The sequence below is a fragment of the Aulostomus chinensis genome, chromosome 17, assembly GCF_037954235.1.
Source record: "Aulostomus chinensis isolate RoL2024-O1b breed Wild chromosome 17, RoL_Achi_v1.0, whole genome shotgun sequence".
NCBI lineage: Eukaryota > Metazoa > Chordata > Actinopteri > Syngnathiformes > Aulostomidae > Aulostomus > Aulostomus chinensis.
This window is the reverse complement of record NC_141336.1, coordinates 9597019-9611818: the sequence shown is the minus strand read 5'-3', so window position 1 is coordinate 9611818 and position 14800 is coordinate 9597019. Positions and strand designations below refer to the sequence as shown.

At 39.5% G+C, this 14800-nt stretch overlaps 1 protein-coding gene across 5 annotated transcripts in view; it reads right to left on the bottom strand.

Annotated features, from left to right (window-relative positions):
* Positions 1-14800, bottom strand: part of actn1 (actinin, alpha 1) — a 66100-nt gene that overhangs the window by 12044 nt on the left and 39256 nt on the right. For 3 of the 5 annotated variants that reach the window (XM_086183763.1, XM_086183765.1, XM_086183766.1), the window contains exons 6-13: positions 13414-13492; positions 12991-13072; positions 10626-10711; positions 4150-4242; positions 2233-2463; positions 1903-2050; positions 698-848; positions 98-206 (exon numbers count right to left, since the gene is read on the bottom strand). In XM_086183763.1, coding sequence (XP_086039889.1) covers positions 98-206; positions 698-848; positions 1903-2050; positions 2233-2463; positions 4150-4242; positions 10626-10711; positions 12991-13072; positions 13414-13492 — 979 coding nt within the window. Of the gene's footprint in view, positions 1-97; positions 207-697; positions 849-1902; positions 2051-2232; positions 2464-4149; positions 4243-9267; positions 9354-10625; positions 10712-12990; positions 13073-13413; positions 13493-14800 lie in introns of all 5 variants that reach the window. The other 2 variants (XM_086183764.1, XM_086183767.1) reach the window with 1 other exon arrangement.

Sequence of the window (14800 nt, the reverse complement as noted above, 5' to 3'; positions counted from 1 at the left end):
AAATGTGTAATTATCTCTACACTATCCGGCATCATCGGTGGTTTTTTTTTTTCAGATATCCTAGGAGAAAACAGTCAGTCTCTTAACCTCATCTCACCTGCAAAGCCTCACTGCGTTTTTGGGTCAAAGCTCCCAGTGCGTCCCACTGGTCACAAATCCTCTGGCAGCGAGCATTGACACTGGGGGAGTCGTAGTAATCCAGCTCACTGAAGCACAAAAAAAGGGAAACGAGATGCTTTTTCATAGCCTGCAATCACAACCTGCAAGTTAACTGAAACTTAATCACAAAAATGACTTAATTTCTTTCCTCTTTGTTTGTGGAGTGAATTATTTCTATGCTAATTGCTTATCTTCTTTTTGCTTTTTAAGCATCTCCCAAGCTCTTGAGTGTGTCTTTTTATGTTCGGAAAACTGAAAAAAAAAATAGCTGAAAACACTTTGAAATTCACAGCATCAAAGAGAGGGGCAAAGGGAGGAGCAATACAACATTGACAGAACAGAAACAATGAAAATGGATGACAATCAATGTCTTTCTGAGTCAGTATGTCTTGAGTGTTGCTCCCACTTACAGGATAAGCATGAGACTGAGTCCATGTGGGCCTGCTCACTAAGTCCCAACCTATCTTATTTCTAATTGATTTACAACACCAATCAGTCAGAAATTGATCCACCCAGACCATTTTTTATGATCTCTCACTTTAACTCTTGTGCTATGGCTGCAATCTGCTCAACACGGTCTTGATGTGCAGCAAGGTCACTCTCAAAGGCCTCATGTTTCTTCAACAGGGCCTTGATCTCTGACAGAGAGGCTGTCTCATAGTCCCTCTTTTGCAGCATATCTTCCTTGCCTGTAGAGGGTCACAGAAAAAGTGAAAAATCAAGCAACACGATTTCAAATCTGTCAATACTGGTATCTGCTTGGATATACACTTGCTCACAGTAGTTTTGAAGGTATACTGAAACAATGAACATTCATCGATCCATCCATTTTCTACCGCTTATCCTGTTCACAGGGAGGGGGGGGGCTGGAGCCTATCCCAGCTGCCTTCCGGCGAGAGGCAGGGTACACCCTGGATGAGTTGCCAGGCCATTGCAGGGCCAACACATACAGACAGACAACCATTCACACACATAGCTATGCCTATGGTCAATTTAGTCCACACAGAATGACCACATGCTTGAGCCGGGGCTTGACCCCGGAACCTTCTTGCTGTGAGGCGACAGTGCTCCTCTGCACCACCCTGCCGCCCTCCACATGATTCTCTGTCAGATTTGTTCTTCATGTGGAGACTTCCTGGTTTGCTCAATCTGCTGTTTTCAAATTGACGTGTCATCCATCAGAAATAGACTTGCTACATGTTCCTTACAAAGCAGAATGCAAAACTGCTGCTGGGACAGGCCTGATGCACCGCAGAGCTTCTAATGTAAACCAAAACATTGATTAGAACACAGCTGACACACAGGTGGTGCAGTGGTTAGCACTGTCACCTCACAGCAAGAAGGTTCTGGCTTCGAGTCCCAGCTAGGGCACGGGATCTTTCTGTGTTCTGAGTTTGCATGTTCTCCCGGTGCCTGTGTGAGTTCTCTGCGGGTACTCCAGCTTCCTCCCACAGTCCAAAGACATGCAAATGGGGACTAGGCTGATTGGATACTCTAAACTGACTGTAGGTATGACTGTGAATGGTTGTCTGTCTATATATGTTGGCCCTGCGATGTACTGGCGACCCGTCCAGGGTGAACCCCGCCTCACGCCAAAAAGCTACTGGGATAGGCTCCAGCCCCCCGTGACCCTTAACAGGGTAAATGAAAGAACATGGATGAATGGAAGACACACTTTAATGTAGCAGGGAATTTTTCCATTGTAAGGAACATTCCTTCACCAATTTTCCATACATTCAGTACCTTCGGTCCAAGTTTCATGGATGGCAGCTTTCTGGCGGAATTTCTCCGCCAGGTGGTCAAGCCTCTCTAGTCTGCGGATCTCATTGAGGAGCCACTCTTCATAACCCTTCTCTGCTCCTTCTAGATTGCCCCACGCATTGTTAATGTCCTGGAGAAGATATGTGAAGACCAAAAATCAAACATAAATACATTATATGTAAATTGGTCTTTGACAAGAAAGACAGAAAATTTATTTGTCTGAAAAACAACCTTCTATTAGCTTTTTGAGCTCTTGTGTATCATTTGACGTGTATGCTGTAAAATTGTGCCAACTGACTGCTGCTGACCCACCGACACCATCTTGCCCTCGGAAGGCATGAATGCAGGCCTGTTGCTGAGCCTCAGCTTAGTCTGCAGGGTGTTGAAGTTAATCTCCAGCTGGCACTTCTCCTGCACTTTGGGCGGCTTGTGGAGGCGGCGGTAATCTCTGAAGTCCTCCAGCTTCTGCTGCATTGCTTGCATGGTGTTCTCAGGCATACGGTTCTCCAGCCATGGAATGGTACGGCGGATCCACTCCAATAGCTGTTGAGGAGTTGTGGTAGTGGTGATGACAGCGTGTGTGTGTGTGTGTGTGTGTGTACGTGTGTGTGTGTGTGTGTGTGTGTGTGTGTGTGTGTGTGTGTGTGTGTGTGTGTGTGTTGTGAAGGATCAGAATAAGAGAAAGAGCAAGGAGGAAAAAAGTTCAGAGCAATGAACATGCAAAGAGATGCATGGAAATGAAAGATGAAAGGAGGATCAGGGTTGATGTAGTGCGTGTAAATAATGTGGAAGATAAAGGTAGAATACCAGTGAACACTGGCAATTTGTGTGATTTTAAGAACGATTTTAAGTCTGTACATTTTAACCCCATTCATTTTGTCTGACTGTACTTGCCATTAACCATTATTGTGTGTATCTTTCATAGCAAGCCTCAATAAAGCAAGAAAATTACTTGTCACAGTGAAAATTAAATGATGGATTCACCCTCTTAATGATGCATTAGAGTACTGGTGAGACATTCTGAAATTCATGTCAGGTGACGATATAATATCAGATGTCTTAACTGTCCACATGCAGGCTTTTCAAAGCAATCCACACATTCAATAGTTGTTGCTGTTAAAAGTAAAATAAAGGCAATTTCATCCTCCCTATGATCCCGATGTTCCCTATGACCATGTGGATGGTTTTAAAACTCTTTCAAGATATTCAATGTACTTTGTTGTGGTAAAGATAAATTGTAAATAGCAATATCCTTTTGGCCACAAATGAAATCAGCCTAGGGCTGCACGGTGGTGCAGTGGTTAGCACTGTGGCCTCACAGCAAGAAGGTTCCGGGTTCAAGTCCCGGCTCGGCCACGGGATCTTTCTGTGTGGAGTTTGCATGTTCTCCCCGTGTCTGCGTGGGTTCTCTCCGGGTACTCCGGCTTCCTCCCACCATCCAAAAACATGCAATTGGGGACTAGGCTGATTGAATACTCTAAATTGACAGTAGGTATGAATGTGAGTGTGAATGGTTGTTCGTCTCTCTCTATGTTGGCCCTGCGATGGACTGGCGACCTGTCCAGGGTGTACCCCGCCTCTCGCCCGTTGACGCTGGGATAGGCTCCAGCCCCCCCGCGACCCTTAATGTGTAGGAATAAGCGGAAGATGACGATGGATGGATGGAAATCAGCCTATAATCTTGAAAGATGTGCAAGCGCATATATCGATCCTAAAAATTGACATTTAATCATGACAATCATTGAATATGCCTGGTTGGTTACAAATATGAATAGATGTGCCACGAAGGAGGACTGGTTGCAAACAACTGTCGCAGAGGATCCAGTGTGGCACAGCTCTATTTTTAAGTCTCTATTCTGACATTAACTGCAATCAGAAATTCAGAAATTGCTTTTGCTTTAATCTGTGTAATATCTTAAATTTTTGGAGAAGATGGGATTCCTGGGATAAATCATAAATGAGCTAAAACAGGCAAAAACACTTCTGTGGTCTTATAATCATCCTTAGTACACATCAGACTCAAAGCATTAATGTTTGCCTGACTGCTTCTCCATCTTAATGCACAATGTTGGTGTCTCTATCACTGAACCTACACTGAGCACAAACTCCCCCAGGGTGTGGAGGCGGGAGGGTGGTTTTGGGTATGGGGTAGAGGGGGAGAATAGAGGGCTGAAGGATGTGTGGGAAAAGTAAAGGATAATAGATAAAGGATAATAGAGGTGTGCTCACATCGCTGGCCAGCTTCTCATAGTCCTCCATCAACTGCTCATTCTCTTGGTTGACAGCCAGCACCTTGCAGATCCTGTTGGCCGCCGTCTCCGCCTGGATGGTAAGGACAAGGGGAGAATATTGTGAGACAGAGGGACAGGGACTTCAATGGCATCATTATGGAGCCTCTGCATCCACAATGTTATTTCTTTGTGTCTGTAATTTTTTTGTTTCTGCAAATATCCTTCAAAAGGACCCACAGAAGTACTAAAGAATTTTACGCAAATTAGTCATTTTGAAGATGAAGCAATAAATCAGCAAGGATGCTGCATGTAAATAAAAACAAATATGCATCTCTTTAGCACAGTCTGGGCTTCCGTTGCACTATGAATGTCACCAAAAATGCCCACAGATTAATAATATGTCTGTGTCTCTTGCGAGGGACTCTGGAGAGCAATTCAATGCGCAACTCTTCAACAAGGACACACTTGTCGTCAGCTATAGGGGCAAATTCCTCAGTGCACCACTGGTTTTTCATAGACCTGTAACATTATTTTGACTTCTCAACCTACAAACTGGTAATTCTGACTGAGAACTGAAGAGCGATGACAATAAAACAGCCCAATGGGGAAGAAGAGAGACTTCTTTAAGATAAGATAACAATTCTTCAACATGACTTGTCAGGCTTCATCACTGGTATGAGTAAATTTCTAAAACAACATGTAGACACAGTGGGTTAAAGATGAGTAAATGTCAGCATTTTTTTAAGTATACGAAAATAAGAGAAAGAAATGAAAGCGGCATGCAGCAGCAGCTAGCTCTTTAGATCATATTTTAAGTCACTGAGATGATATATAAAGTGAATGAATATCAATTTCCCTCCAATGGGTAAGGAGAACAAAATTAATAGATCTGAAGGGACAATGGCAGCAATGAATCCCCCAGCAGACTCCTTTTACAGAGATTCAATCGGATGGACTCCTCCTTCCTCCTTTCCCAGTTGCTCTGAGCTCCTAGCCTCTTTTGTTTTAAGATCACATGGGAAACTTGGCTCTGTCAGAAATGTGCTCCAGGAGCTTCAGCAACAGCGGTTATGCTTCCTTAAATGGAGAGCCGAGACATACAGGTTGCGCTTCAGTGAGCAAATGTTTGCACACTGGGCATGTTTACTGACAGCTGGGACTTCTTTTATGAATGACTTTGTTCTGACATCAGTGGTAGCAGGCAGCATACTGGAAGGATTGACGAAAGCAGGAAATATCTTGGAGGGCATCTACAAAATTCAAATGTGCTTATAAGAACTACTTTGAGTATATTTCATTGCCTGTACAGGAGTTAGAGTGGCCATAAAAATAATTTGATTCCAAGTAAAATCAATCTCTGTGCATGATTAAACTGTTTTAAAGCTGTCTTCACACTGACAGATATTTTACAGAAAACATTCAGTCCTTTCGATTTACTTGAATTCAAGTAAAATGTAACAATTTAATAAATCATCTTAAAATAGAGACACTGAATATAACATTACAAAATATGATGGGTACCACAGGTCATTAAACCCTAAAATTAAAGAAAAAAAAAAAAAAGACCCAAATGTTTTCTGTGGTCCTGACCCTCCATGTAGCCATACGAATGTCCACTATTTTATATGTTAATAGATACACTGTTATTTCCGTAACGTCTCCAAATTTCACCATAAAATTATTTTTAGAACATTAGGTCATAGAATCCTTATTCCCACACAGAATAGACAAGTGACAAAGAATTCTATAAATACCTTCAAAACAAAGGTTTGTGCTATTATATCAGAGGAACAGGTTCTTGGTTCCTTGAAAGCAATACATCAAAAACGAGAGGCACAAACTGAGGCTATCATGGATCTTTTTTAACATGAAGTAACGATTTCCATATTCAGATCCGGCCAGCAAATAGCAATGAGCACAATGGAATTTAAGGAGACATTTTGGCAATGAAAGTATTATTCAAGGTGTTACTCACTGCTACTTTACAATGCTAAATTCATGCCAACACTGTGAAAATGTGTGCAAGCCTGTGGTGGGTTCCAGACTACGTTATGGGAGCTGTGTGATGAGTCTACATTATTTTCCACAGACATCTTTTGTGAGGCATGACTTTGGCATCAGGCATTCTTTGGAGATTGTAATAACTTTATCCTGGCAGGAAAGAGATAGAAGCAAGCACACATATAAGATTTGGCTCCCAGTGCATCAGGTTTACTTCCAGGCAGTATGCTGGAAAAGTTATCATGTGTTCCTAGGGTCTCTTAATGAGCTCATTCATGATTTATTGTCCAGACGTTAAGAATGTTGTTCCATAACATGCTCGTTGTGTTATCCGTTCCATCTTTTCCACTTGATTAGCTACTGCAGTGCTTTTAGTTGTCAAATGCTTGTTGCTAGTTGATATGACAAACAAAATTTCACTTCATAAATCCAGCACATTATCAGGAATTCAAAATGTCTATTAACCTGATGAACATCCAAAATCCACTCTCCTTTTGGCTCTAGTTTTGGCTATATCATCTAGCAGTCAAATGTCTGTCTCTTTGACTGCTAAAATGTCTGCCTTCACCAGCCTATCATTAATTTTGTCTGCCATCAGTGCTGGCCATCGAGGGTGTAGAAGCCATTGTCAGATCATTTAAGGGTTAAGGACACGCAAGAGCAGTGGAGGTGAACAAAAGAGAAAGATGTGAGCCACTGAGGAGCTAAGTCAAGCTGTTAAGAGCAGTAGAGTTGGGCTGATCAAATCTCATTTCACGATCACTGTTCAAATAATAAATCAGACACTTCTGTATTTTGTAGTAATGATAAATATTACTAAAGAGCCCTGGAGTGGCCAAGAGAGAAAATTATGTATATATATATATATATATATATATATATATATATATATATATATATATACACACACACACACACACACACACTGTATATATATATTCAAGTCATTGAAAACAAATACTTTGTGGCCATAAGAGATACTAAAACTTGTTCCCTCAATTTGATTAATTTTTGGCAAAGAGATATAAATTCCTTACTCCGAGTTAAATTATATCCTTCCAATAATCTATGACAACAGGTTCTATCATGTTGACACAAATTGATTTAACAGTGGGAACAAGTTGTATCCCTGGCCACATGAATAAAACTGATGGGACAAGTTTGACCTCATAGCCATTAATTAATCAAAATACGGGAATAAGTTAAATCTTGTGTCCATTAACTGCTCAAATTGAGGGAACAGGTAAATACCTTATGGCTACAAATAATTCAAAGTGAGGGGGCAAGTTATAGATCTCATGGCCATAAATTCATCAAATTTAGGGGACAAGAGTTAAGGTTTTGTTTCTTTCTATATAGCTCCAATTTTTCTTCTAGCTATAGCCAATCTGGAGCTTGCATTTCAGAAAAATGAAGAAAACACTTCCAAAAGCGACACAAATTCCCCTGAATTCACTGATTTACTGAAAGTAAAACTGTTACCCACCTTAAAATGTGACATAAATTAATAAATAGTTAATTAAAATACATAAAAAACTGAATCAGTTAAAAAGTTACATTTGATTCACCAAGAGTAAAATCTGATGATTAAACTGTATAAATAAGCTCATTTATTTGAAATATGTTCATTTAATCCATTGAAAGTCAGTTAAAAGCAGTCGGAAAGCTCATTAAGTGGAAACGATTAAAAGTACGGCTGTTAAAAATGATGTTTTTTCCCCTTTAAGGGATTTGCAGCCTCTTGTCTTTAATAACAACGTGCACACTGCACAGCGCGACAGGGAGCAGGGGATAGCTGGAGATGAGAAAAACACAAAAATTAACTGATAAAATACCGTGAAAAGTTTACTGAAGACCTGAAAGAGATTCCCTTTTTCTGCAACTTCTACGCATGTGGATAAGCAAAGAGCTAATGTTGAAGTGTGTGGAAGAAGTCATGAATTCTGCTAAGCGTTAATGTTCTTTTTTTATTTATTATGGAGATCAAATGTGAATTAATACATGTTGTGTCGATGACAGACTTTATGTGCTTTTAAAATGTTTTATTTTGTTTAAAGGACAGTTTTTTAAATTAACAATGTTTCTCTGTAATCATGTTTTCCTTGATGAGTGACTTAGCAGTAATGTTAATATGCACATACTTGCAGATTTGCAGTATTATTCCATGTATATAGGATAATTTAGTTCATTTCTGTTCCATGTTGTGTTGGGAGACGGCACACACAATGTGTGGTACAAGATGGCGAGCCAGATCCATTGACCATGTTTCCAGTAATGACAACTCATCTTCATTGTGCCAGTGTGGACATACCGCATTCGAGCAGTTGGTAAACTCGCTGCCAGAATGGTAGGAGTGTTGGATCCTTTTTTTCCCCCTTTATTCAAAGTGAACTGAGTCATAGTAAACAGCTCTAAACTGAACTGAAACTGACAATATAATTGGAATTGAATTTGAATTGAAGTTGAAATGTTACATGTTCATAATCATCATTGTTATGGATGAGACATGATTGTGTTACAATTCATTTTCATTTGGGAATTGTAGATTTATTTTCTTAACTGTGAAGGGGAGGAAGAGTTAACTCAAGAATATAACTTAACTCAAAATAGGTACAAACCTTAAACCTAAAACAAGACTACTCATAGACCAGTCTAAAATAAGACAAAGAGTTTAATCTAGAATAGAGAGCTTAACCTAACTAACTGCACAAATTAGGTGGTTCTCTGAACTAAGCTGTTTCTAATATTAAAGGAAAGAGCCTAAAAAAGAAAGAGTGAAACACCTTTATTTTTCTATCTTTATTTTACCTGCAGGGGTTTTTGAACAGCTGATAATGAATATTATTTTTGTCTTAAATCTGTGTCCAATTTAGTAAAATGCCAGCTATTGTATTTAAGTATATCATCTCTGGTCTAATTTTTGTGTTATTTCCCCACTCCTTCAGAACCTAGAACTGGTCCAGTAATTTAAAGGGTTGTATCAGTGTTACTAGTGTGACGTCACCATGGAGCTAAACAAATTTTGGCACAAATGGCTGATCTGCCATTCTCCCCCAGCTTGTTCACTAGATAGTTCATTATTGTTTGGACATTCTTTTTAAACATAGTTTCTCACCTTTTGCTTTCCTGAGAACGCGTGGTAGTAACACGACACATAAGTCATGACCGCTTTCTCATCTGGCCTCAAGGTGCTAATGATATCTGCCCAGGGACAGAGGAAAGGGAGAGGATAGGGGGGAGAAAGAGAAATGCACAATAGTAAAAGTGTGCAAAGACAAAAGGGCCAGAAAGAGGCGCAATCATAAGAGGAGGCAGTACAGGGGGCACAAGTAATCTCCAGTCTTCCTACACTTACTTTGCAGTAATTTTGCCAAAGAATTATTTGACTTAATTTGAAGTGGGAAGTGAATGAACAAAGTAAAACATGTTTTAATATACTGCAGTTTAAATAAAATTGAGTTAAAGCTAAATTTCTATCATAAATGTCTATAATCAGAGCTCAGTTGGAGATTTGTATCTAACATCTGCCAACAATTAAAATGCAGAGATTTTTAGTCAGAGCTAAAAAACAACAACAACAACAACAACAACAATGTTCTGTCATAGCATCACCGCATCCAAAACTTGACACTTTGTTGTTTCACTAAACTTTGAATGATACCACTTATCTGTCAGACAAAATTTAGGACCATTTCTTAGATCTTTTTTCGCCGCTCCCAGTGAGGCCAACCTTGCATCTCCTTCGTGCTAGTTACAAACAGAAATTTTTGGGCCTGCTTCTGTAAACACAGCTGTAGTAAAACTGCTGGAATTGTATAACCTCTGCTTCTGACAGCAGCTAACAGCACAGTCTGAAGCCTGATGTGTGCAAAGGTGGCTGTCACACAAACACTTATTGTCATTGAAGAAATTTTGATAAAACACTTTTTTTTCCAGAGAAATAGACTCCCCACAAAAGGCAGTCATTAAACTAAAACAACAGCTTGATGCTTGACTTTAAAATGGAGGTTTAATTTCAATCATTTTCCTACCCTCCAGTTAAGCTGTTGCGCTCTAGACTGAATGTAACCCTCCATTCTAAATGTTACATCTCCCCCGTCATGCAAAACTTCAGGCTACATTGTTTCTCTCCTTCAGCAGCCATCAACATTAATCAGACAAACTTTGCTACACCTCCCACTTCCCTTCGCATCTGTTAAACAAAATTAAAACCTCATCAGGAGGGAATATGGGTGCTTGCAGGGCACAAACAATGAGGCAGACCGGAGACACTCTTGTGCACATTGCCTCTAAAAGAAGTAACATCCCATCATGCATTTGGTGGTGTGAACCATGCAGAAATTGAACGAGGGTGACCCCTGCAGGGAAGGTTGTGCACTGGAGGGAGAGAAGAGCACTGTTAGGAAAAACACCTGGAGGTAGAAACAAGTGAGGTGGGGAGTGAAGAGAAAAGAGACGCTGTATCCAGGATACCTTCTGAGCGCCCGAGAAGGCGTGGTAGAAGCTAGAGACGTAGGTCATGATGGCCTTCTCATCCGGACGGGCAGTGCCCACGATGTCTGCAGGGAAGAAAGTAGGTCAGACGGGGAATAGAGGATGGAGGAATGTGGAGGTGGTTAAAAAAGCACATATAAATGATGAAAAGGGAAGTAAAGATGATGAACACCTTCAAAAAATTGAAAAAATACAGGGGGATACAACAACACATTGCATCAATTTATGGGAGGGGGGGTGTTCCTTACTTCTGTAAATGCAACTGAGTGCGTCAGGGATAAGGTATTTTTGTAGACTGACCTGAAAGTCAGCATCACCATGGTTTCCATTAACCAAAAACTAATGGGTTTGTTACATTGGATTACAGATTACTTTAAATAAGATCTGTGGTGAACAAATATTTATGGGATATTTTATTCAGCAAGATAATCTCAACAAATGAACACCAATTCAATGCGCTTTGAAGCTGCAATGAAATTGTTTTAAATGCCATTGCCTTGTAGAGAGCACTGACAGGAGTACTAACACAAAAGTTTTTGATGGCACGCAGACAGAACCTCGGGACTCAAACCCAGGACCTTGTTGCTGTGAGGGAACAGGGCTAACCACTGAGCCATGGTGCTGCCCATCGGAGAAGTTACACCTATATGGTCATAATGGTCAGCATCCATCTGACCAGTAACACTAGCTTCACCATGCTGGTCTTTCTTTAATTGACCAATTCAACCAGTCAACTAGCAACATATATGATGTCAGTTAAGCTTCGCACCTCTATTTTCCATGGGATGACCATTAATGTCCACAACAGCCACTGCAGTCTTTTTCAGATACTTGTAAGCAACTGCTGTTTTTCAGACATACAAAAATCTTAACAATTCACAAGTGTGGTATTTACTGATATACTTCATCTTGTACAATGAATGTAAAAATATTTTAAGCTTCTGTTTACCACACATAACTTGGAATTTGAAACAGTCAACAATGCATAATTAGTTCTAGGACTCATTCCCATACTGCTCTGTATGTCTCAGATACACACAGAAACATTGATTTTTCAACAACTGAATGAGAAGAAAATCCCATATTAAGATTCGGGCTAATGTAAAAACACTTACGCACGACTAAAAGTATAAACATGGAGAGAATAGCATTCACATTCAGTAAAATGGACAAGCATAAACAGCTACCTGCATGTGCAAAATATACACTTTCAAATATGTTCCACATTGAACAGCTTCCCACATCTGAAGTCAAGGTACCTAGAAATACTGTAAAAAGTCATCAAAAATAAACGCTAGCATGAAGTCTGTCTTATGTCACAGTTGTTATTCAGAACATGATGTCCCTCACAATCTTTGCATCTTTTTCATGAAAACACATCACTCCCATCACTGCCAGCAAAGGGGAGGTTCATGCTATATCAGAGATGGTGAAATTAGTGAGAATGTAAGGAATGTGCTTGCAGTGATTTCTTGAAGCTCTTCCCATATTTGTACCTTTGAACACCTGGCTAATTGCTGCAGAATGCAGGCATGGTTACAGATTACAAGTTACATGTGACAAGTTGCAGAATCTTGGGGTCTGCCAAACTCTCAGGAATAGCTCCTCATCCCATTCAGAATTTCTGAACAGCACTTCTGTTCTCATTGTCATTCTCAGTGGTACTTCCCAGAGATGCTGACTTGAGTTGCAGGCACATGTGACTTGAGACTTTACATAAGGTTTTTAGGACTTGTGAATAACCTTTGTGTGGCACATTAAAAAATAAAGAAGTATAAGCCTAGTTGCTGAATGTCATTCAGTATCTGTCTGGTGGGCATTGCCAAAGAGGTGTTGCAGCAACAAAACCATGGCAAGCAACAGCAGCATCAGTGACATTTGTTGAAACTTTTCACAACAAAATCTTGACACTATGTGCAAACAAACAAACTGCTTTATGCAACATTTGTGATGTTAAAATACAGCTGGATTGACCACAATAAACTTGAGAATGCACCAGAATAGGTCAGTCATTTGGTAATGTGAAATATTAAAGCGTAATATATTAGCAAAAAATGTTTAAAATGAGCTCAGCTCTATCAGTCACATATTTGCTTACTACTAGCTTTGTGGGATGTTAACTTGATTTGATTGAAGTTGGCTGACTATCTTTAAAAGAGAAATGTTTTCCATTGCGGGCTTGGACATGAAAACTTCATTCCTGTGTTGCAACCTGCTGGCTGAGACAAATAAATGATGGGGAGAATTTGGAGAAAGGGGAGATAAATCTAGCCATGGGGTGACTTGAATGAACTGGCATGAAAAGATCTGCAAGTATCTGCTACATCCCTCTTTGCCTGCCTACCTTCTGCATCCAACATCTTGGGGATGTCTAGGTACTTCTCTGCCACATCGAAGGCTGTATTCAGGTTGGTCATGGGGTCATCCTATCAACAGCAGAAATGATACATCATCAGCACATTTATACTCTTTCATTTATGCTGAATACAAATTTTATACCTGAAAAAGTATGTTTTGATCATGAAGGTTAATAAAAGATCACCTTGGTTGTCATACAAATCTTCCACAAATAACAACAAATGCTTAAGATTGATGAATAAGACCACACTGTATACATTTTGAACAGCTGCTTCACCTAGTTTGAGGAGAAGAGCAAAATTATTAATTTACTGTTTGGTTTTCTGATTGTATATTTTTTGCTTGTTTTTCAAAGCATTTGATTCACTGACATCCATCACTGGTCAGGTTCTCTCAAATGTCTGCTAACCTTGCGCAGTTTCCCGTAGTCAATGAGCTCTGGACGGTGTCGGTGAATGAGTGCACAGAAACCCAAACCATCTTTCCAACTGGAAGAAAAAGAGTAAAATGTGTAAAGAAATTGTTGTGAGGTGAAACATAATGCAATTATGAAAAGGAATCTGACTTCCATCTTTTATCATGACCATTCCTCCCATATTTCTCATATTAGGTTCATATTACACACCCAATTTTTATTTTCAGAATACATTGCTGCCTAAGGTGAAATTTAGGGCAAAGTTACAGAGCTAAGAAAACCCCATTTCACCTAAGGGTTGAGGTCATTGCTGTGCTTGAATTAACATTATCATTAGTTAACAATAATAGTGAACAACATTGAATGTACATTATCTAGCAAACTTGTATAAAGTCATCTTCATCAAGCAGATCAGCAGTAATACGATCATTCATTCTGAATCATTATATAACCAACCAAATGAAAAGAAAGCCGCTCATACACAGCACTTTCAAGAAAGGAATCTTAAATCTCACCCTCTATAAATGTACGCTGAGACAGAATGGGGAACCAGATTGTTACGCCTCGGATTCACCAGTTGGGGTAGTAACAGCACAAAATCAATGTCTGTGTGACAGTGATCGCCAGAACAATGGAACAGCTCATTTAAAATGCTGATTCAGAAGAGGTTACAGATTGCCTCATACAGAATGACAAGATGCAATACATAAATAAATTCATATCACATTCATCACGGAATTGTTTAGTACTGTTCAAACAAACACAGCATCGTAATAGTGCAGTACTTCACAATGATGCTACATTTTTTTTCTGCTAAATAGCTTAAGTCTGAGATCTAGTTTTATCTCCCCCAACTCCTGGCTCCTTAATTCTAAAATGCTCATTATGAGGAAAATAAAAATTTTTGAAAAATTTTGTTTTCTAAAACTGACACAGATGAAAGCCACTAGATGAGAGTAAACCAAAACAAGACAAATGCACATCATAAAGGTACTGTACAACAATGACTTAGAAAGCAGCATAGAGTGATAATTCTCCGTGGGTTTGTTGATATGAGGGACACATTTCACTGATACATACTTATTCTTAATCAGTTTTTGGTATGAAAATATTGTAATAATAATATTTCCAGCTAAAGGCAAACAGACAAAAATAAAAGTACATATGAAAGCTGAACTCTAATGCACCATGCTGCTTAATTAAGATTTATAGAAAAAAAGGATTTTTCTGCAATTCAAAGGCCATGTTTTATCAATCTTTAAGACTTATTTATAGTTTGGCCTTCTCTGTTGCAATGATTAGTGGCCTTGATGCCAGTATGTAATCCATTTGGGAGAGGATTAATGGATGCTCTCTACTGTCCGGGTAACAAATTTGTGAG